This window comes from Gloeophyllum trabeum (assembly GCF_000344685.1).
Source record: "Gloeophyllum trabeum ATCC 11539 unplaced genomic scaffold GLOTRscaffold_00013, whole genome shotgun sequence".
Lineage (NCBI taxonomy): Eukaryota > Fungi > Basidiomycota > Agaricomycetes > Gloeophyllales > Gloeophyllaceae > Gloeophyllum > Gloeophyllum trabeum.
This window is the reverse complement of record NW_006920422.1, coordinates 235953-258817: the sequence shown is the minus strand read 5'-3', so window position 1 is coordinate 258817 and position 22865 is coordinate 235953. Positions and strand designations below refer to the sequence as shown.

Below are 22865 nucleotides of genomic sequence, written 5' to 3'. Positions count from 1 at the left end.
TACAAGGTCGGTACATTAGAAACACCTCTGGCATGCGCGCCGCTGGTGGTTGTACCGTCCGATGCATGACTTGTGTCAGATTCCTGCCGTTTATGCGAGTCAAATGAGAAGAGTTTCCGATGGAACGTTCGGCCGCCAGAGCCTTTCTTCTTGTGGGCATTATCCTTCGAATCCATAACTCAACGAACGCATTTCCAGCCCTTTCCAGCGTCGAGAAACAGTCCAAGATGTGCTCGTTCACGATATGCCGTCGGCGTATCGGTAAGCAGGTAACTTTAAGCGCTATAACAGCGTGGGACCTAACCACCATTTATGGGAGACTGTGATACGGTATATTGCCATTGAAGCTTAATATTGAAGTCGCAAGTTGGCTCTTCTACGCTGTCCTTCTGCTCGTCGTTCGAAGCGACGTTGACGGCTTACCGCTACTAGATTCATTCTCCAGTACAGCCCTGGGAGGCTGGATGCTATGCCGGAAAACCAGCAGGAACAAGGCAAGGAAGTTCAAAAGCCTGTGCAGGACGAGGCACCTGCTATAGAGACCCCGCCCGCCATCGACAGGAGACCGTCAACCCAAGAGAGCGTCACAAGCGAAAATGAAGTCTTTTCGGACGCCGTGGAACTCGGGTCTAGCAGTAACAAGGATGCAGACACTGAAACAGCCGGTTCGGACAGGGAAGGGGCTAGCCATGCAGCGCATGGTCTGAACGGATCCGGTGTGTAATATACGCCTCGTGCACTCTTGTCGAGGCTGAAGCATAATAGGCCACGGCCCTCAGATTACTGTCGAACAGCCAGCTGGCAAGGTAGAATTGACAGACTCCCATGATACGCTGGACCCACCTCGACGACTTAACGGCGTCAGTAAATCTCGAAGGTCGTCTGACGTCGACCCCGAGGCTCAAGCTATGGTTATCGCATCTCTTCGTTCACAAGTGCAGGATCTCTTCTCCCAAGTAACACAGCTAAATAACAAGCTAGTCCAATCTTACGACCGCGTTTCGGATCTGGAAGATGACCTCCATGTGGCCAACTCAAAACTCCGAGCCTCGTCTCTCAAGATCTCTCAGCTGGAGCTCGAGCGGACGCAGCACCTTGCCGCACTAAACACTGGTTTGTTGGTTGAGAGAACGCATGTCACTGCGGAGCTTACGAGGCTGATGGAGAAGGCGACCGAAGAAGCAGCCAGCCGCGGAAAGGCGGAGAGTGCGCGCGCGGAGATAGAGAAAGACTTGGATGATCTAAGTGCGAGTTTGTTCGACCAAGCTAATACTATGGTGGCGGAGGCACGCTTAGCGCGAGCAATCAGCGAACGCAAGGTGGAAGAAGCCGAGCAGGCCCTGAAGGGCGCGGAAGAAGCTGTCAATGTGATGCAGCAGCAGATGCAAGCCATGCAGCAAGAGAAGGAGCGCGCCCTGGCGCAGATGGAGGAAATGAAGTATGTCATGGGCAAAGGGAAATGGGTCGAACGGGATCAGTACCCTTCGACTTCCAGCCCGCTGCTAAGGCTCCTGAGCTCCCATACTCCGTATCAAGAGTTCCTCCTTTTCGTTGCTCATCTACGAAATCTTCGCCCCGCTTCTCCGAGTCCCCCGGCAATGTCATCATTGCTGCCCTTGCCATTTGTTGCGAGACTGGTAATCGAGGACACGTTCGTACATGTAACAGCCTACCTTGCCCGTTCTAATTCCTTTTTCATAATGCAGAGACCCTACACTTCGCTTCGACATAGCGCCGTCATTAAACTGGCTCTCTCGTCGGTCCGTTCTGTCAGCCATCCATAACGGTCAATTGTCGATTGAGCCCATGTCCACATCGACGCTTATACAAGAAGCATCCTTCCCGTCGCCCGGCCTCCCGGGCACCTCGAGCAACTCAGGAATTTCTTGCGCACTTTGCGGGACGTGCATCGTCCCTGCGCACGGGGACATGTCCTACCTCCATTCGAAACCCCCTCAACATCCCAGATCATCCTTATCCGTTTCCAGGAACAACACAGGCCAGTCGAACTCGTCTTGGTCGTCGTTCCTCCCAAAGAACCCGTTGATATCCGCTACCGCCTCTGTGCCCTCTACTCCTGCTCCCCGGGACTGCTCGATGTCAGGCCTAGATATCCGCTCGAATTCTCAACCACATCTTCCATTACCTCCGCCCGCTCAGATATACGTCTTCCGCCTGTCAGTCCCCAACAATACCACCAATGCCTCCCAGACGTCGCTTACTATTGCAGCGAGGTCAGGTAACCCCACCGTCTATCCGCTTTGTCGGTCAAGCTGGTGCCTCGCCCGGCTCCGGACGACCTGTTCTCTTTGGGCGTTTGTAAAGTCTGGAGTTGTCGACAAGGTATGGGAAGAGGAGCTGCCCTCGGCCGGTCCGCCACATGGAGAAGGTTGGGAGATCGTCGGTGGGGAGAAGAACGGCGATGGTAAGACTCTTGAGAAGCCCCCGGTCCCACCACGCAGAAAGGGGTTGTGGGAGAGGGCATCTTCCATGGCATCCTCGGCTTTGGGGACTAATAACTCGAAGGAGAAATCCTTGCCCGCAACGCCTCACCCCGAACGTGTACCATCGACTCCGGCGAATACACCCCGACCGCCATTGCCGGCACGGTCCAAGTCTAGACTCCTTTCCAGCTCCACGCAGGAGGTCAAGGCAGCGCCTGCACTGGGCGAAAGTGCTGTCGTCAATGGCGGCCTTACGGGCGAGCCTCAGTCGTCGATTTCCGATAAAGCATCCGCAGATGTCCTGCAAGCGTCACTATCTCAGAAAGTGGATGGTACAGCAGAAACTTCAGGTAGTCAAGTCGATCTTGCGGCTGCGAGTGCCTCGGCGGCACCACTGTCAGACTCTGTGAAGGCAGATGAAGCTGTTCCGATGGACCCTTCAGCCGCAGTGGAGGAAGCGCGAGCAAGTTCGCCTGCGACCGAACCTGCTCCCGCTGTCGAGCCGTCACAACCAAAACAGCCGACGAAATGTTCCACTGAACCTTCGCGACAGCCCCCCGCGGAGGACGCAAAGGAATCCGAGGCATTTCCCCCTCCGCCTGTACTGAGCAATATTCAGGACGCCGTGAAGCCCCCGTCACGCACTGGTTCACCCGCGCCGCCACCTCTCCCTCGCCGTGCTGCGGCTCGAGCAAGACCGTTGTCCGTCGTTGCGCCCCCTCCAGCCACGACTGAAGGAGCTTCTCCCGCAAGTGCTCATCCAGAGAAGCAGGAACCGTTGTCCGATGCGGCACAGCAACTTGCGATGGACGGAGATGCTGCCCCGTCTGCCGCACCAGCTCTTGTGGAGGAGCAAGAACAGTTCAAGGCGGAGCAGCCGGAACCCATGGCTTCGTCTAAGTCGCCTATCTCTGCTCCTCCAGAGGCGGAATCTTTGGCGCCAGACGAGACGAAGGACCCTGCGGATCCCCCTGGACCCCAGTCATCTCAGGAAGCTGCCCCCGATGTCGACAATCGCGTTGAGGCTCCAAAATCTGACCATGAGCCCGACCACGAGGGTAGCCCGATGCATGTTTCCGTCATCGCCGATCAGCGGGATATTGAGAAGACTGAAATGAAAGAAGAGCAGCCGGAGCAGAACGTGAACGAGGAGACAGGGCTCTTCGTCGGCGATGCAACATGGGAGGAGCGCACCTGGAAGGAAATCGTGAGGCTGAAGGAGGATATGTTCTGGGCGCGCATCGGGTGCGTTCGGTGATCGGACATTCGCAATTGCATTATATACCCCATCTAAGATACATGTACCTGGACCTTGAGCTATCGATTGTTTTGCACTCACACATACTGTATTACCATATTCTAGATGAAGAACCATGAATATTTATCACGTGTTTATATGTATTGTAGGGCAACTTGACAGATAGTGGTTTCAGGAGCAGGATGGGCAAGACCACCGCTCAGGAAGCGGAGTGGTCAACTCGATGCATGGCAAATGGAACTGTGGCAGAGTCAGTGATTTGCTACAGGATGTACAGGGTAGACAGGACATCACTCACCCAGCGACGTTGACAGAAGGGACCCTCACAGGCAATCATCTTAAGAGCCAGGTATGAGACCTGGATTCAATCGAGAATCCACAACAGCAGGCTCGCACCTGCCCAAATGCATTTCTACCACAAATGCAATACCTATTTGAGCTGAGGTCGTCAAGGATGGGTGCACCGGTTCGACCATCCACTGCCGGTTCTGAAAGCATGCTGTGTGATGGGTCCTGCTCCAGCATCCCAGAGGCTAATATGACATCCTTGATGGCTTCGACAGCGGTCATATCCTGGTCGAAGGTGGAGTCTGATTCCATGACACTGCTGGTGGAGCTATCTGGCTGGAGGATGGGGTTCGGGGAAACCGTAGGAGCAGTGCCGCTGCCAGTGGCAAAGGAACTTAACCATAAATCAGAGAATGCAACATCCGAGGATGTGCACCGTTGCATGTCCATTCCAAGTAAGGACCGTTGCGTGGTGGGTCCACAATTGTTCTCTGTATTGCGATCAGAATGTGCATGATCATCCTCGTCCTCATCTCGGACAGCGCGGATAATGGTCCGCTTCGGCTTGCTCGCGACCGTCTTGATTTCGCGGGGGTTGTCGGGTAACTTCAGGATGACTCTCTTGGGGGTGTTTGTCGGACACCCTTGGATGATCTTGTGAGGTCTGAAAGTACACAAGAGATAACATGGGACTTACCAATGTGGGCTCGGGGTACCTGATCCTCTGACTCACTATCACTCTGCGAAAACTTAGGCTTCTTGACAGTCTTTTTGAGAGTCGCGATATTGGGCTTCTTAATCGTCGGCATCCCCCGCACTGTAACAGCGGAGGTGGAGGCGGAGGCAGAGGCGGACGCGGACGCGGAGGTGGACCGAGGTGCTACTTTCACCTTCGGAGTATTCAACGCCTTCTCCAGCTCCATGATTTTCTTCTCTTTCTCATCATACCGTTCCTTCAGCTGTTTGTATGCGGCCTCATTCTGCCGGAATCGATCACGGAGCTTGTCGTGGGCTCGACTCAGTCTTTCAATCTCGTCTTGTTGTTCATGAGTTGTGCGTGCGGCTCTGCAGAGAACATCCTGCAGTGTTGTCACAACGTCCTCGCCGTCATCAACCTCAATTCCCGCGGACGTGGCAGTATCACGTCTGACGTTCCCGGGAGAGGCGTACTCTGTTTCACAGGTGCTATGAGTGTATGAATGATCACGAATGAAGCACTTACGTGAAAGGATGCCTCGTAAGCGCCCTAGGATATCTTGTGCAGCTATTCTGAGTTTCTGCTCTTCTTGAAGTCGTTGTAGCAAGCCCTCGGCTTGTCTTGCCGCATGTTCGAGGGTGAGCTGAGAGTGCCCAGCTTCATATATCGGCGTCGCTGCCTCAGTCGGCCCCGAAAGTCTCAAGAACCGTTCAGTTGCATGCTCGGTCGCCTTACGGTGCTCCGAGTACTCTAGAAACAGTGCATCGTATTTCTTCTGAGCTTCAGTGAGAGTCTGCGCCTTTTCTCTTTCCATGAGGTCAATTAGGGTTGCTATTGCACGCTGTATCGACGGGCTCGCGCGGATGTCGATGCCAGGACTGGTGGTACATGACGAAAGTTCAGCGTCAGAGGACATAGAGCAGAAACAGGTCAGATTAAAGTACGAGGACAGGGTGAGCGCAAAGCATATACTGCCACCCGCCCCGACGAGAAGTCGACGGCCGTGACGTCCTCATTACGAGAGATGATCGTTCGGACGGTGAAATCGTATCCAGATACAGTCGCCGAGTTAGACGCCGTCAATATTGTTTCACGTTATGCACCTTCTTCGCCGCTTCCCAACCTGGGGTCAGAATCGCGGCATGAGTTCGGGGAACACGGCGGGCGAAGTGCTTCGTCTACTATAATGTCTTCCTGAAGTGATGAGGCCGCCCTATTGGTTGCCTATTAGCCTATAAGTGCTAACCCTAACCACGGCCGTCACAGACGATGCCGACAGCGGGCTGCGCGCCGGGCTCAGCTCTTGCTCTCAAGCCTGTAGGACAAGCAACATCCTCCGTTCGATCCGATATACCTCGCTTGGACATTGTCGACTTGCAGCGGGAGGTCTGGGTTCAAGTCTCTCTAAAAGGTGGCAATGTATGCCCATTCGGCTCGCATTCCGCAGCCGCCACACAGTGCTGGACAACCTTTCAAGGGTGAGGACTACTTTGCACCGCAGGTCGCCAGTTATCTGACAGGAGACACCAGGTCTGCGCACTGCGATTGACCCGAGTCAGATACCTTCACCTATTGAGAGTATCGAGGCCGACCAGGAGAAATGGGAAACAGAAAGATACATGACGCTGCCGGGGAATCATGTGCCTCTGTCTACGTCTGACTACATCGCCATAGACCAGGGTACGGGTATTCGACGCTGCTGAAAAATGCGATAGTAACCGTTTCTCATTCCAGGCAACTCCTCTCCCAAGTTCATTCGCGTATCGACATGGAACGTCCCGAGCACCTCAGCGCTCGTGAACCAATGTGAGGTCCCACTAGCCGCCGTCGTACACCCTTTCGCAGAGTTGGATTCCACTGGGGGGGAGGAGGACATACCGGTGGTGGATACGGGTGCGTCGGGGCCTGCGAGATGCTCGGGATGCAGGGGATACGTGAACCCGTGGTGTCAATGGGTAGCGGGAGGAACGAGATGGAAGTGCAATCTTTGTTCGCATGAGACCCCAGGTGCGCTTTCACAGATACTCTCCGTTTTTGATGTGCCAATATAGCCGCAGTCGAATCGGAATATTTCTCCAACCTAGACGCTAATGGCCTTCGACTCGACCACCTCAACCGCCCCGAACTCACCAAAGGGACAGTCGACTTTATCGTTCCCGAGCACTACTGGGCTACCAACCCACCGCCGCGAATAGTGCCACCGTACTTATCTGTCGAACCACCACCGGCGCCCTCCAGTACGCGACCACCGCGGCCGATGAAAACTGTCTTTGCGTTTGACGTCTCGGCCGATGCTGCGCAGTCCGGCTTTCTGGAGAGTGCGTGCCGGACTGTGAAGGCGGCGTTATACGAGGAAGAGGGACGGGTGCATGGGGGAGTTGCGATTGTGTCGTTTGATACGGCACTGCATTTCTACAACTTGTCCGTAAGTCGTGCATATCATTCCGCCTTTCCCTGGTCTGATGAGAGCACAGCCCGATCTCGACCAAGGGCATATGCTCGTCATGCCGGATCTCGAAGAGGTATTCCTGCCCATACGAGAAGGCGTGTTTGCGGATGCGGTAGAGTCCCGGTAAGACATCATCGTTATAGATATCCAGCCCTTTGTGACACATGACACCAGCAATGTCATCGAGAATCTTCTTGACGCTCTGCCGAGCCGCTTCCAAGAAGCACCGATGACAGTGTCAGGACTTGGATCCGCAATACGAGGCTGTCTCGCCGCTCTTGTATGCATCCCTCCCCTGAACTTGGTTGCGGCTTGAGATTCCTAATCTCTCGCAGGCAGGAACGGGTGGACAAGTGATTATATTCCAAGCCACCCTCCCCAGCGTCGGCGCAGGCGCACTCCAGCCCCGCCTGGACGAGTCTACCCTGTACGACACACCGAAGGAACCGACACTCTTCGCGCCACGCGACATGGCGTGGAAGGACATCGGCGAGGAGTGCGCGGAGGAAGGCGTCGGCGTCACGATGTTCCTGGGCATGAGTAAGTTCGTGGACGTCGGGTCGATCGGTACGTTGCGCGATATCTCCGCGGGCGCGAGCAGCTGAATGGGCGGAAGGTTAGGTCTGGTCTCGTCGATTACTGGAGGGCAAATCTTCTTCCATCCGAGATTCGAGAGCGCCCGGGATGAGTTCAGTATGGCGCTGCAGCTGCGCAGGGTTCTCAGGAGGAAGACTGTGTATCACTGCGCCATGCGGGTGCGGACCTCGAATGGTTGCTACCTTCCCTCTCTCCCATTGGTTTCGCTGACGGAGTGACCAACGCTACGACAACTAGGCTTGCGGATAACAGCCCACTATGGTAACTTCAACGAACGCATGCCAGGGGAACTCGACTTCGGTGTTCTGGACGCGGACAAGGCGATCTCCGTAGCGTTCGAGCACACAAAGACACTCGACGACCGCGGGTATGCCTACCTGCAGTGCGCGGTCCTGCACACCACGAAGGAGGGACAACGGAGGGTCCGTACCATTAATTTGGCCTTACAAGTCGCTTCACTGGCGGGCACGGTGTTCAGATATGCTGATATGGATACAGTCGTGTCGCACTATGCGAGGGAAGGTAGGGCGTCGGTGTGTTCTGTTTTTTGTAGACTGATGACATGCTTGTGGGATGGTAAGCGGTATCACAGCTGGCCACGAAGAGAATCTCCCAACTCAGGGATATCTTGACGGAGAAATGCGCATCTCTTCTCCTTGGTTACCGGCGGAATTGTGCAGCCTCGTCTGCTCCTACGCAGGTAATTTACGCTATCTGCACCTTGAGATTGGCTGATCGGAATGTTCCTTAGCTCATATTACCGGAAGCGTTTAAGACGTTGCCCGTGTACACCCTGGCCATCCTGAAGAGTAAGTCTTTGAAAGGTACGCACGCACCTGATATTGACGGTCGGACACTGTGCGTTAACACGATACGTATGTCAGCGCGCAATGTCACGTCTGACGTGCGAAACTACCACGCACATCGTGTTCTGTCTATGGGCGTACGGTCGCTCATGCATCACCTCTACCCGCGCATGTTGGCGATTCACGACTTGGACGACACTATCGCACTGCCTGATGCGAATGGGCGTATCTCCTGGCCTTCGCATATGCGTGATAGCTATGTATACATGGAAGCGCATGGTATTTATCTCATAGGTTCGTCTACGTCCGCTGCCGAGACGCCTCACATCTGTCTGATCCTGTGTTGGCCGCCAGATAACGAGGAGATGATGGTCCTGTGGGTAGGACAAAGTGTGGCCCCGCAGCTCTTGCAAGACTTATTCGGCGTCGACGATATTTTCAGCATCGACCCTCATCTTGTTAGTTCCTCAGTTTAAGGGTTTCCTGCTCCCATTCTGAACGGAGTGCATGCCTAGATAACCTTACCAATCTTGGATTCAAGACTCTCCAGTCAAGTTAGGAATATAATAACTCATCGACAGCTGCAAAGAGGTTATACGCCGAAACTGCTCGTTGCGCGGCAGAATATCGATGCGGCAGAAATTGAGTTCGCGGACATGCTAGTGGAGGACCAGAATAATGCAGCAATGTCGTACCTCGATTGTACGTGCCGTTTCAGTAGTGCTCTCATCTGTCGTCTTACAATTTGCGCGATAGATCTCTGTGTGGTTCATAAACAAATCAATGCTGCAGTGAGTGCTCTCAGTCGGCAGATCTCCTGTGCGTGCTTGTACTCACGATGTCGCTGCAGCTTACTGGCGGAGGGACTATTGCCGGCCCTACTGGGTTCCGATCTTCGCCTTGGTGACAGGGGCACTAGTAGGATAAAGCAGAGACTTGGCTTCATCTGACTAATGACCTTGCCCGCCTGAAGTTGGAACTTGCTGCCGGACTAGTTTTGGCAATAGCAATAGAGGACGCTCTTCACGATCCCGGATGTGGGAGTATCTGGTGGTCTTCATCAGCGTTCGGTTTGCTAACGATGTGCGATCAATCGAGATTAGGAAAGTGTCCCCTCCTCCGGATTGTTATGCTCGTACATATGCTCTCAACCACCGTCGTCGAGTCTCATGTGACTATCATATAACCGACTGGCCTGACTTGTCTTCGTGTATGGGCATTCTGCACATGCACCAGAGCATCGAATTTATTATGACTTACTATTGCTGTAGTGGCCATGGTAAGGCGAGTATTGCAGAAGACATCGACACCCAGAACGAGCCCCCGCATTTTGTATTCTACGCTTCAGCTGAAGCGTGAAGCCTGTAGCTGATACCACTCAAAAGGTCATAAAGAGCTCGAAGACAGCAACCGCTCCTCAAGTTCTGGTGTTCGGGAACAAAGTCGTATAACAAGCATCACTATTCTGAACCGGCATCTATCCCTGAGCTGTGTCTAGTATAATGATATCTTAGCATGTCGAGTGTCTGGTAGGTGAACCACATGAACCTCATATAAACATAAGAGGCCGCGAGGGTAATACGTGTCTAATGCGGGTCCAGGAAGAAATATAAAGGAATGGATAGTCTGTCAAAAGACGTATACATATAAATTCGAGTCCAAAATCAATCAGGAGAATCGGAAAGGCGTCCCCGTCTGCAATTTCCGCGGCTTGCTAACGTGGGATCTACGGATGGTCCCCTCCTCGACATACCATATCTCCATTGCATTGAAACAGTCGTCGCAAGTGCGATGAATCTTCACGTTGCACAGCGTAGGGGATGAAGGTATTTCGTGTCTTGCGGAATTCTGCGAGCGATCCCATACTTGACGCGATTCAAGCATGGTCTCGATCGCATGGGTGGATACTGAGCTGCCACAAGGTCCAACGTTGAGCGTACGGAGCTTCGGAACAAGGCACGTCCAGCAGTTATCAGGGTTACTTTTGGCCGCGAGCGCGTCAAAAAGTTCGTCCGTAATGTAGGAGAAGAACAACTCGCTTCCGTCTCGGGCGGACAGAGAGAGGCAACGTAATTCAGGCATGAGTGGAAGGGTCTGAATCACGTCAGAGACATAGATAGACGACATATCCAGGTCCAGATCATATAGAACGCAGGAGGACCTTTCCACAAGTGCATGTAGGGCGGTGTTCTGAATTTGCGGGAATGGCCCGAATTCTCGAGGCCGTACGCATAATGACAGAAGTGAAGGCAGAGTGAGGCACTCCAAAAACAAGTCCGGGAAATTTGCTCGAATGGTAAGGACTTTCAGATTCGGAACCACGACGGCGGGACAATCCAGAACGCCATCGGCAGGCAGTAATACCAACTCGCACCACCGAAGTTGTGTGCATTCCTGTAGGATGTGGAGACATTGCCCAGGCGTGGCACCGCCCAGAACAGAGAGGCGAGTCAGGCGCTTCCAGGGAAATGGATCAGGATCGGAGGTAAAGTCGAAACCTATAGTGTGGAGATTAAACCTCGAGAGACGGGGCGCCGATTCAAAGACTTTGAGCTCGTTAGCGAGGGCATGGCCGGTATTCAGGACGGCAATGTCCAGGCTCTCTAGTGTGTTCAGGCTTCTTATTCCCTGAAGGTGTCTCAGTGCACCCAAAGAGCAGGTGCTACCAGCCAAGCATAGCTCTTTCCATCGTGGTGCGAACCGGATGATCACTTCGAGGCAGAGTGCGACGTCGCATTTGTTGGAAGAAGACAACAGCACGATAGTTAAAGGAAGGCCGCCGGAACGGGATAGCCAGGCAGCCAGAAGTTGGGAATAGTCGAAATCGGGCCGCTTGAGGTCCAAGCAGATGGAGCGCCAGAGATGAGGCGTTGAGTGTGCCACGGATCGCCATAAGCCACAAACTTTTGTCATGAGGAGTGGTGCTCTCGTGGCGCTCGGAACAATCTCCGGTGTGCATGGAAGACATTCCACGAATATGTGGGATAGCAGTTCGGCTGGCAAGACGCGTATTGGGGCGTCCTTGGATAACGGTCTTGATAAATCAGAAGTTCCTGCTACCTGGGAATTTAATCGTGAGCAGGTAGATGTTCTGCCGCGTTCTGCTCTGTCCATGACTGTCCTAAATGATAAATGTGAGTGTGCCAGTGGTATTCATGGAGTGGTAACGAACCTGCAAGGGATTAACGGTGAGTGCAAGCTGGCTTTGGGGAAATGGGGTAGGTCGAACGAACCAGCAAGAAGCGAGAACGCGACATACTATATACCCACACGGGAAGCCAGCGCTTTGACTCCCACCGCCACATGCGCCAGTGTGGCCAAAGCGTCCGAGCGAATCACCACTCGAACATGAGCACACGCATTACACTCAGGAACATTGACCTGATGTGTCGAGCGCTTGGACAGAGTATCTCCAAACTGCCTACTTAATTACCGTGGTACACAACAGTGCAGAGGGATGAATATTGCGGACGAGGACGCCACCATGAGCCCTTCCTGTCGTTTTCCATTGCCAATGCCAGTGTGGCACGGTTGCCATACTCGGGCGCCGGCTACAGTAGCGGATAACCCCGGCAAACGCTGATTAGTCATTCCGAAAGCGAAAGTGCCCCTAAACAAGTTAGAAACGCCTTCGCTGAGTTCAAAATCAGATTTTGGGAAGACTGGCAAGAGTCTGTACGATCGAGTTTCATGCTTCTCCTTTCAAGTCTGCCGCAATTTCTACCCTTTGTCGTGCCTAGTACAAGAAGCCCGTAGTACCCTTCCCACTTTACTCCCCTCCCCACTATCCCCATTCCATATTTACCATGGCTGCAGAGTTGACTGTCCGGACTACTGATACTCAAGCGAAATGCAAGACAATCGAGGGCACTGCTGATATCTTGCTGGCCCTGATCGAACGCGAGACCGAGAAAGCTGTCTGCCAGGCTCGCAAAGACTGTGAAGAGCTCGAGCAGCGCTTTGCCGCTTTCCGGACGGCGTCTGCGAACGACTTGCGAGTTGTGTCGCAGCAAGTCTCAGTATTGCAGGAGACTGTCCGAGAGATGCAGGGCAAGTTAGAAGCATCATCGCTGGAGGCGGGTGAGGCACGAGCAGAAGCGCGGAATATTAAAGAGGCTTACGACCGGCTGCGCGGCATCATCTTAGGTACGCAATGATACCCATTGCGAAGTGATTTTCGCTAAGAACCACCAGGCGCTGAATGTGTGCGTGAAATGAAAGAGCAGACTAGCAGCGAGGTATCAGGAGCATGCTCGGGCGACGCAGTGATCCTCGTCTCCACAATTCTGGAAAACTTTTCCAAGACGAAGGTGGCCTGGCGTGCAGCCGAGATGAGATGCGCCGAATTGGAGCAGACCTCACAACGAGCGGAGCAGGCAGAGAAGAAGCTAGCAAGACTCGAGCAGGCTCGTAAAAAGCTGCAAGAGACACTTTCACGTGGGTACTGCATTTCTTATAATATATTCAAAACAAGGCCTAAGAGCAGCACAGGATCCAGCGCCATACACGAGATTATCCAGGAGAAGGAGCTGGCCGTCCAAAAGGATGAGTTAGACACCGAGTTCGATGTCATCACCGCCATTCCAGCGCTGCTAGACCGCTTTCAGAGGAATAAAGAAGCGGTAGCGTCGTTACGAACTAGACTTGCGGAAGCCGAGAGCCACAAGGATGCGACGAAGAACACGCTGGAAGGCAGGATTACTGAGCTCAAGCGCATGAATGCGGCGCTGCGACGAGAGCTGCAGAGTTCCAAGGCCATGTCGCTTAAAGCTGCGGAGGGAGCGAAGGAGCCGGAACGAGTGAAGCCTCCCACCGCCAAGAAACCGGTAATCAACGACGGTGAGTGGCAGTTATTGGTATGGAGAGATCCACTCTGCTGAGAGCTTCCTGAAGACAACATGGACCTCAGCAGCCCGTCGTTGCCAAAGGCAAGACCATCCAAAAGACCCCCGGGTTCCGCCGAGGTATCAAGTAGGCCAAAGCTGAAGCGTGCCCGCACGACTGACGGGTCCGTTATCGTCAAAGCACATAAGAATTCGTCGAAGTGCTCACTATCATCTGACGAGGAGTCCGACGAAAAACTAGCGTCGAACTATATCCATTATCCTGCCGACAACTCCACGGAGACCCTGAAGTCGAAGGCCCGGGGACAAGATGAGGGTCTTCACCTCTCGACCAAGCCGCTGTCGAAGCCATGCTCCCCAGAGCTCCCAGCGGATCGACCGTCGGAACCCTGGAATACGAGGCCTGTACTCAAGGGCCTCAGCTTCCGGAAGTCCAAGGATCCGAGGGTGTCTCCTCAGATAGGAATGGGCAAGCAGGGTCAGAAGTGACCATGTCTAATCCAAAATCCACCTTCGATGGTATCCGCAGCTACCTCCGCTTCTGTCGATCTGGAGAAGCGTCACATTATCCAACCGAGTATGTGGATATTAATCTATACCATCGCTGGGTGCTTTCCGGGTTGCGCAAGGCTGAAGTGCCCCCTTCCTTCCCCGTTCACGATGTATTTTATCCCGGACCAGAGTCATAGTGTACAGTAATGTTATTTGCTATAATGGCTGTAGTGAGCTTAGTATGTTGTAGGATTAATGCCACTTACTGTTTTGTGTCCCCCCGGGCCTCCCTTACTATTAGGCCTTATTCCCGCTACCGTAGGTAGTGGGTCTTGGACCCCCCGGCCGTTCGCAGGTTTCCTGCGATCGTTTCAAGATCTACGCGATCTATTTGACACTATTTGGCTCTTAACCGCATATGGCGGACGGCAGGACCGGCACACGGCTTTGGACCAATCAAAGATGGGGTCCTCAAAGGACCCCGATTGTAGAACCACGTGGCATCTCTCTTTCCATCTTTAGCCAAGGTGGCGGATGCTGGTCAAGGGACTCAAGAGAACAGACATGACCTAGCTTGGGGCGTTGGAGATGCGGTCTCTAGGTGAAAGCAGCATACTTCAATGTCAGCTGTTTTACATAAATGACTTGTATACTCAGAACCTGAGGGAGGAGTGAGTGGACATCTCTTCAAATCATCATCAGGAACCTCGGATATCTCCATATGCTCCATATGGAGTCACACGGAGCCCCGGAGCGACGGAGAGGTCCCCCCATCATCCCGAGACGGCCATCTCCGTCCGGCTCAGGACGGAGACAGCGTCTCCAGATGGAGACTCCTGGAGACACCACATGGCTTCGGCGGGAGTGCGTATACCTGACACTCGATATCTATCCCTCACATAGGGACAGGATATGGGCTTATGTTTTTGCTATACGTGCTCCTCTTTGCATTCGAGCAAAATTTAGCACAGATCACTGTATATTAGTGGGGGGCGTGTCTCCGGATGGAGACCTCGTCTCCGTCTGGAGAACCTGTCTCCATCCCGCACATGACGGAGCCGCGGAGACGCTGTCTCCATCCGGAGATATTCCGGTTTCCTGATGATTGAGGTGAATGCTCAGTCGGAAATCATGGCTGGAACACAACTGCTTTCGCAAAATAAATATATTAGTATATGATGCTGCTCAGGATGTCAAGTTTTCAGCTTGCTACCAAATCTTATCTATGTCTACGGTAGCGGGCTCTGCCGCTCGCACGGCCCTACCGCCTTATAATATTAACTCGCACTTGCTTGAAGTTATACGAGCGCGACTCGCGATCGAAGCCACGTGTGGAGCATCTCAGATTCCTCTTTCAAGTTCGATCAGCGCTGGCGCCGCGGACTCTTCAAGTTGATTCCTGTGTTTGCCTCACGCCTTCATGATTGACTTTGTCGACCTTTTGGCCCTCGGGAATCGAGGTTGAAACGTCGACTGACGACAGCAGGATGTTCTGAACCCACGACTCAGGGCATTTACGCGGAGCCATGGCCGCAAACTCTAATCCATCCGTCCCTTCTGACTCGCGAGGCAAGAAACGCAGTTCCACGTCCATTCAACAAGGTGCGGACCTCCTCGCTGAGGTTATAGAGAGGGAGAAAGCCAAAGCGCTTGAAGAAGCTCGGAGGGAGTATGCGGAACTCGATCGTCGGTTCGCAGACTTTCGTCGTGCTTCAGATATGGCTGTGAAGACGAGGCACACTGCGCTCCAGCGAGCTCAGAATGAAGTGAATTGGTTTCGGGATATGTATCAGCATCTCCATAACATCATTCGCGGTGAGTGGCACTTGTAGTAACTTGACCTCTTGCATTCTCATTTCTCTCTTTTTGAAGATTCTCCGGCCGGCAGAGACCTGCTTGAACATACAAGCACTTCATCTGAAAGTGTCAATTCCACCAGCTTGCCTGACCTTACTGTGGTGCTCCCTGAGCTCTTGACTCGCTACGAGCGGAGCCAGCGTGACCTCCATGCTCTGCGGAAGGAGCGTGATGCACTGAAAAATACTATGGAGTCCGATATAGGAAGGCTTAACCAAAAAATCTCTGCTCTACAAGCGGATATTGCTACTCTTACAAATAGTGCTTCACCCGAGTCGGACGAGACAGCCGTTGTGGATACACGTGGTCAGGTCGAGTGTCTCCTGCGTCATGTCATTCTTACTGATGGCCTCTACAGGATCTGGACCACTCCGACTAAAGCTGAAGGTGGCTAAACAGCAGGATAGCGAATTCCAGTCCGCCCTCGCCGAGGTTCATACATCGCGAGCGTCATCTGTCCCGCCAGCTGCGTCCCCGAGGCCAAGCAGCTCCCTCCCGCCACATAACTCAAGAAATTCTGTGCCTGTCAAGGTCGAGAGGGCGGAATCTGTCACTTCTGTTCGGAGTACTACGAGTTCTCGGCCTCGGCTCAGCCTCACGGAACTACGAGCTATGCTGGCCGAGAGAATGGCAGGCCAAGCAGCTGCACAGACGTCTATGGTAACGGACAACCCAGAACCACTTGTTTCCTCTGCTTCGGACCCATCAGTAGTATCCACGCATGTTGCTGACACCACTGCAAATGAACCACCTGTCCCACCCATGGTAGACCTGAGGCGTTACTGCGTTTGCGACCAGCTGGCTTACGGCGAGGTACGTTCGCCAATACTATTCCCTTGCTTCCTCATTCATCGACTTATCGCAGATGATCGCTTGTGACGCCCCGGGGTGCCGTCAGGAATGGGTGAGTAAATTCGATTTCTCTCCGAGAACGCCACTGAATGGTCTTTGCCTGACGTCAGTTTCACCTCGCCTGTGTCGGTCTGAGTATCGCCCCCGAAGGTGCCTGGCAATGTCTTGAATGCTCCTTGTCATCGGGGAACCACCATCTACTTTAAGCGTTATTGATTATTGTATTTCCGACCGAGAGTTGGCACGGCCTGGCTTTGTATACTTGATGTAGAATACCCCTGGTTTCATATCGCTGCTTCCATGTCTCCTTTCCTAATGGCATTAGAATTTCTTGTGCAGTCGAAAGACTGGAAACTGAATCGCTCTCCGCTCCGAGTCTCGGGGCAAGGGCTTAGTCAGCCGGAAACGCGTCTTGGGCGCGTACGCCGCGTGGTTCGACGAGGACTGTTGTCTCCGCCTTGGTCGCCACAACCACACCCACATTATTCCTTCCTTCGTCGTCGTCGCAGACGACTCCCGGAGCCCTTGCCAAAGCTCTGAATCGGCTGGCAGGGGTCTAGGCGACCGTTGCTTCGATTCCATTGCCAAATAAAGATTGATTGGGCCAAACAGACGCGGTTCGTGTTAGGACAATCAACAAGTTTGCAGCGTGCTGCATCTGCACGCTCTGCGCATTGCGCAAGCATGGCCAGTCTCTCTGACGGCGGCAGCGCCGCCATTCAAGACCCCTCAGCACCGCTCAGTCTCTCATCCCCTGCAGACATGCGTCTCCATCTTCAAAGCCTTCTGGATCTCAAGGAAAAGCAACTTCAACAGGCGGGCACGCTCGGGCAGCGCGTCCTTGCGCAGCAGCTGGAGCTCGAGGAGAAAGTCAGGCTGCTGCAAGAGATGGAGACTGATCGAGGGGAGGACGAGGATCTCGATGCGGACATGCGGGAGAGGTATCGTGAGCTTGCGGAGACGATCAAGGCCTGGGACGAGGAGAACTCGCAGATCTCGAGCGCGTTCGGGAGTCAGGTGCGATCGAATTCTTATCTCTTTGTTCTATCTAGCCTCACACGGGTGTAGCGTTTGGTTAATGGTACTGCTCATCCGTCGCCCCCTCTGCAGGCTGCGGAGCTGCCGCGGGAAGAGCCCGATAAGTCTGCCACATCTGTCGGGACATCGGCGGCTCAGTCGAGGAGAGCGCGGAATGCAGCTCACCGCCAGGATGACGTAGGTATGTGTATCTCACTGCTTCGTAATAATTCAAGGCTCATCTCGACCAGAATTCGCTTTCGAAATCGGCAGTGGACTCTTGACTGAGGTCCGCCGCCTGCAGAGTCTGCTTGCGGAGCGTGACAAGGCGATCCAGGACATGAAAGAGGAGAAGGATGACCTGGAGAGGACGGTCGAGAATCTCCGCACCGCTTTACGGCAACAGGAGCAAAGCGCAGGTGCGGCCACGGTGTACGTAGTTTATCATTGATCTAACTTCCGCTCTAGAGAAGTACAAGGAGGAGAACTGGAACCTCGAGGTCACCTTGCAAGAGATCAGGGTTCAGCTCAATGAAAGCCAGGGCAATGTCCAGCGACTGGAGGGCGAGCACAAGCGTCTAACCAAGCAGCTAAACCAGTCGCGTGATGCAGCCGAGCAACACAAGAACGAGGCTGAACGCCAGAAGGTCGCCTACGATGAGCTCAAGGCCAAGCACGAGACCGACGTTGCCCATGCCCGCAAGCACGCCGCGGGTCTCCAGCGCGAGAAGGCGGACTTGCAGCAGACGATTGAGAATATGAAGACTGAGGCTGCTCGCGCTGCCAGGCGATTGCCAAGGTTCGGCTCTCCCGTGACTCCAAACGGCGTCGACAAGAGCCTCCTCGTCACTCCCAGTGTCAACGGTGAGGACGACGTCTTTGGTACGACTGGAGGAGCGTCCACGAGGAACCAGAAGAAATTCGATAACTCGGGCCTGTTTCCAGAGGGCTTGGGCGATTTCGACGAGGCGTCACCCGATCCGTCGCCTTCTCGGCCGTTCTTATCTCCTAACCATCCTTCTAATGAGATGGAGGCCCTGCAGCAGAGGTTCGCACATGCACAGAGGCAGATTAATACCCTGAAGAGTACGTTGCAAAGGGAGAAAGAGATGAGGATGGAGTACAGAAGAAGACTGGAGTCTTCCGGTCAGACCGTACAGGAAGATGAATTAGGTGAAGAGATTGTCACTGAGGACGCACGCAGTGTTTCGAAGCCCAGACGGTCTACGCCTTACCGCGCTGCCAGAGGTCGGGGCAGAGGGAGAGGCGGGCTCACACTCGCTCAGCGACTGGGCATGGCTGCGAAGAACCCCTCGTCCGACGTCGAGGATGAAGAGGAGTATGTGGATGACCTTCCCTCTCCACCACCGGTACCGCCCATTCCCGCCAAGTTCCAGCGCGACGAGGAAGATTCCGACGAGGAGGCTAGTCCTATTCAAGAGCCCACATCGCCGTCTCCGTCCAACCGTGCCAGCGTGGACGGGATGGACCCTGCCTTCGCCAACATTCTCCGTCGCTCCTCTTCAGCTGGGTCTTTGCCCACGCAGTCGAGTCCGCTTCGGCAGTCTGTTGTCCCTCGGTCGCGGGGTGGGACCATCGGGCGTCGGACGGCGGGTGCTGCGTACAAAGAAGCCAGGCCACCCTCACTTGTAGGACAACCCGAGGCGTTGGCGGCCGAGCTCGGCCTTGCTCCCGCCATCTCTGACAATGGTCTCCTACTGGAAGCGAAGGTGGAGACTGTCGAGTTTGGTGTCCAGACAGACGAAGTACCAGAGCCAGTTCCTGAACCGGTTTCTGAGCCTCCTGCGCCTGAACCGAAACCGGTCGTGGCGGAAGTGGCCATCCAGGTTGATCCCGAACCAACGCCAGTGCCTGAACCTGCTCCTGTGATTGAGAGAAGCGAATTTGCCGCTCAGACAGAGCCTGAGCCCATGGCAGAACGTACAGAGACGGGTATGCAGCATGACACTGCGCCAGTGCTCGTATCTGCTGGTACTCAGGCCGATGAGCCCACTCCATCCCGTCCAGCTCTTGTTCAAGCGGAAGTGCAGGCCTCTGTCCAAACTGTCGACGCTGATTCACAGACTCCTCCGCCTCGCTCCCCCGCCTCTGCGAATGGAATTACACAAACCGAATCTGTTTCGACAGAACGGCCGGCCGCCGTCGATCGACGCGCTACGATCACCAAGGCCAATCTCTCGCAGTTCTCGCAGGAATTGAGTGGCGATTCCACCATCCGTGGTCAGGCGTTGTCCAAGATTATCACGTCACAGACCCAAGATGAAGACGACGCAGCGACTGAGACCGGTATTGAGACCGACACGGATGCCGATATGTACGAAGATGCTAGGCAGAGTGTCTCGTTGACGACCCCGAGCCAGACGAACGAGGACTTCCACTCGATCTACACCGTGACGGACAATGATTATCCGGACACTGACGAGGATGATCTGGAGAGCATTAAGGCTTCCCGGCTGGCCAGTCGCCAGGACCTGACGACTGCTGCTTCTTCCACACAGCAGTTACCACCAGCCCCTGCTGTGTCGTATGAGTCTGTTGGGGTGTTCGCCGAGGCGCCTGAACCGCCGAAACCAGAGATGAAGGAAATATCGATACAGACGGACGAGTGGGTGCCCCCGGCTCCAGTACCCGCTGCTTTGCCTGTTGCTCCTACTGCCTCTTTGACTCCCGCTCAGATAGCCGCCGCGCTTCCTACGCCGCCCATTGGGCCCGTACCGGCTGTTGCGTCTACGCAGGCACCAGGCTCGCCTCCGACCGTTTATCGCGTAGGCCAGACAGCCTCCCAACAGTTCCATTTCATCTCCCCGCCGCCCTCTGCTGGTCCTCTGACCACCACTATGCCGGTCTCACCGTCCCCAGCGCCTAGTACGCCTGTTCGTGAGGCGAACATCCCTCGACCCCGGACTTCGCAGTCTGACAGGCGCCGCTCCATCGAGTCCACTCTTTCCGCTGCCTTAGAGCAGGAACCAATCCGTTCAAGAGCTCCTTCTGCAGTTGGCTCACCAGCTGTGGACAAATCTCGGCCGCCTATGATGATGCTGCCTCCACCGCCCCGTGCACCTCCTCCACCTAATAGTATGCCTCCTCCTTCCTTCATACCCGAGAGAAGATTAGCTGCGAGTTCTACGTCTTCTCGAGAGGGACCTCCCCCTCGACCGACCTCTCCACCGCCGCCGGAGCTCATCCAGCGTGCCACCACACCCACTTTCGGATCGAATCTCCCTATTCCTGGCAGAGGAAGTTACGGGCCCCGTCCACATGGTTCAAGTTTGCCGCCATCGCAACAGGCTATTGGACAGAGACCCTCTACCACGAGCTCTAGGTCTGCCGCTAATGCTGTGAACCATACTCAACAGTCTTCGATGCCTAGTCCCTCTGCTCTGGCAGCCTTCGGGAGAAGAGAAATGTCCACCACATCATTACTCTCCGAGAGAAGTATGGGCTCCGCGCGATCGTCAATGTCGTCCGATCACTTCATGGACCGTTCCCAAGGGCACTCGGCAGCAATCACCCCTGGACGTAGTGGTGCAGCCGATACGACTATTCGCAGCGGCGGCTCTACGGATCCCGCTGTTATCCATGCCATCACGCAGACTATGATCGGCGAGTTCTTGTATAAATATACCCGGCGTGCGATTGGAAAGGGATACGGCGAACGAAGACATCGTCGTTTTTTCTGGGTTCATCCTTATACTAGGACGTTGTATTGGAGTTCTGCTGACCCGACCTCCTCGAATGTCACCGAGTCAAGCGCAAAGAGCGGTGAGTATGCACTCATGCATGCATGCATGCATTCATTACGTACCAGCACAGAACTTAATGGCTCTTTTCTTCAGCATATGTCGAGGGTGTTCGGTCCATCCTAGATCCCAACCCCCTTCCTCCTGGACTTTACCAGTACAGCGTGATCGTGTCTACCCCGACCCGAGAGATGAAGATTACTGCACCGACTAAAGAACGCCACGATATCTGGTTCAATGTTCGTTGTTCCTTTCATGCTTCGCATACATCTCATTCATTTCGCTTTCTAGGCTTTGAAATATCTTCTCTCGCGGCCGAGTACTGTGAGCGTCGCGTCCCCTGCTAACCTGGGGAACGGAGGCGCGGCTCCACTGAGTCCAATGTCCGCTCAGACCGACTTGCCCGATGCAACCGCCAGTGACCGTCAAAATCCCCTCCTGGGTAGCCCTCAGAGTCGCCGGAGCGTGCGGAGTGGGAGGACGGAAGCTAGCGGTGACTCTTGGAACCATACCCCGAGAGGTAGGCGCAGTCACTCCCAACTTTCAGCTCGTGGGTCCATCGGGCCACGAGCAGGGACACCGGCAGCCGAGTATCTGCGCTGGGCTGGAGCCTCCGAAGAACCTCAGAGCCCTTCTAAGTCATTCGAACACATTCTCGGGCAGGACAATGACGAACTCGACTTCGAGCTGCATGACGAGACCATGTCAGATGGCGGTTTCGAAGGGTTGGAGAACGTCCGCGCATGCTGCGATGGCCGGCATACTGTAGGTCGGAAAGGCGGCAAGGATCATCACCACCACCACCATCACCACGATCATCCACCTAATCATCTGGAAGTCAACCCTGGGGAAGTGAATCGGCCGGCTTCACCTGCATGGTCATTCCGTTCCCGCCGCAGTAGTTCACAGTCCAGAGAGACGAAGGGTCGCTTCACTTGGGGACGGGAAGACGGGAAGCTTAGATTTGGCTCGCGGAGATCCACAAAGACCTCGACGAGTATTCCCGTTTCTACTGCCACCCATGAACAGTAATACTTGTTTCTTTGGGATCTGCAGTGTCAGTTGCTTATTTTCGGTTCGTTTACTATCTAATCTTTGCATAGTCCACCTACACTCCTTTGACTTAATGACCGCCTGTTCATGATTCCCGTTTCTATGCACGGTTTCTTCATCTTGTATGCAACTATCTTGTGCCATTACGCCCGTATAAGCCAAAATCAAGACATTCTTTCATTTCTAACTTTGCTGCGTGTTGCGGTTATGAAGACCGAAAGTTGAAACGGATAATGCTCCCCTCAGTAGGCTGAAGGTACACAATAGATGTGTGCGCGCATGAAGGAAGGCTGTGGTTGCGGTGACCCTCACTATTCCCATTCGTTGAATCTGGACGTAACTCAGCCAGTACGAGGTATAGATATCATGATGGATCTCATGCCGAAGGACAAGTGCACGGAGTATTTGCCCCTGGAAAATTCTGCAAGCCCTCAGAAGGCTCGGGGGGGG

General features: G+C 54.3%; 8 protein-coding genes across 8 annotated transcripts; 6 read left to right on the top strand and 2 right to left on the bottom strand.

Annotated features, from left to right (window-relative positions):
• Positions 1-469: 469 nt before the first annotated feature.
• GLOTRDRAFT_140523 (uncharacterized protein) lies at positions 470-3835 on the top strand (the record flags this gene model as incomplete). Its single annotated transcript, XM_007871080.1, has 3 exons — positions 470-716; positions 766-1651; positions 1707-3835. 3 exons carry the CDS (start codon positions 470-472, stop codon positions 3700-3702), a joined length of 3129 nt encoding a protein of 1042 aa, XP_007869271.1. The 3' UTR covers positions 3703-3835.
• A 66-nt stretch (positions 3836-3901) lies between these two features.
• On the bottom strand, positions 3902-5603 carry GLOTRDRAFT_95748 (uncharacterized protein; the record flags this gene model as incomplete). The annotated part of the gene is made up of 5 exons (XM_007871079.1): positions 3902-3964; positions 4001-4060; positions 4099-4634; positions 4724-5161; positions 5213-5603. The coding sequence occupies 5 exons, from the start codon at positions 5601-5603 to the stop codon at positions 3902-3904; spliced, it is 1488 nt and encodes a 495-aa protein (XP_007869270.1).
• A 407-nt stretch (positions 5604-6010) lies between these two features.
• On the top strand, positions 6011-9709 carry GLOTRDRAFT_117575 (sec24-like protein). Its single transcript, XM_007871078.1, has 16 exons — positions 6011-6165; positions 6218-6367; positions 6422-6694; positions 6745-7112; positions 7162-7259; positions 7311-7416; positions 7472-7703; positions 7758-7907; positions 7971-8255; positions 8315-8433; positions 8485-8557; positions 8618-8833; positions 8894-8997; positions 9055-9241; positions 9296-9330; positions 9390-9709. Exons 1-16 carry the CDS (start codon positions 6105-6107, stop codon positions 9444-9446), a joined length of 2514 nt encoding a protein of 837 aa, XP_007869269.1. The 5' UTR covers positions 6011-6104; the 3' UTR covers positions 9447-9709.
• A 498-nt stretch (positions 9710-10207) lies between these two features.
• On the bottom strand, positions 10208-11452 carry GLOTRDRAFT_95746 (uncharacterized protein; the record flags this gene model as incomplete). The annotated part of the gene is made up of 1 exon (XM_007871077.1): positions 10208-11452. One exon carries the CDS (start codon positions 11450-11452, stop codon positions 10208-10210), a length of 1245 nt encoding a protein of 414 aa, XP_007869268.1.
• Positions 11453-12287: 835 nt separating this feature from the next.
• Positions 12288-13872, top strand: GLOTRDRAFT_140521 (uncharacterized protein; the record flags this gene model as incomplete). The annotated part of the gene is made up of 4 exons (XM_007871076.1): positions 12288-12685; positions 12734-12976; positions 13031-13378; positions 13433-13872. The coding sequence occupies exons 1-4, from the start codon at positions 12346-12348 to the stop codon at positions 13870-13872; spliced, it is 1371 nt and encodes a 456-aa protein (XP_007869267.1). The 5' UTR covers positions 12288-12345.
• Positions 13873-15653: 1781 nt separating this feature from the next.
• GLOTRDRAFT_112146 (uncharacterized protein) lies at positions 15654-16899 on the top strand. Its single transcript, XM_007871075.1, has 5 exons — positions 15654-15690; positions 15748-16038; positions 16091-16545; positions 16598-16636; positions 16695-16899. The coding sequence occupies exons 1-5, from the start codon at positions 15660-15662 to the stop codon at positions 16788-16790; spliced, it is 912 nt and encodes a 303-aa protein (XP_007869266.1). The 5' UTR covers positions 15654-15659; the 3' UTR covers positions 16791-16899.
• A 420-nt stretch (positions 16900-17319) lies between these two features.
• Positions 17320-17595, top strand: GLOTRDRAFT_14572 (uncharacterized protein; the record flags this gene model as incomplete). Its single annotated transcript, XM_007870948.1, has 1 exon — positions 17320-17595. A coding segment is annotated over one exon (276 nt), but the record flags the coding sequence as incomplete, so codon positions are not given.
• Positions 17596-17766: 171 nt separating this feature from the next.
• Positions 17767-18290, top strand: GLOTRDRAFT_10067 (uncharacterized protein; the record flags this gene model as incomplete). Its single annotated transcript, XM_007870943.1, has 3 exons — positions 17767-17803; positions 17853-18020; positions 18070-18290. Coding segments are annotated over 3 exons (426 nt in total), but the record flags the coding sequence as incomplete, so codon positions are not given.
• Between the last annotated feature and the right edge of the window lie 4575 nt (positions 18291-22865).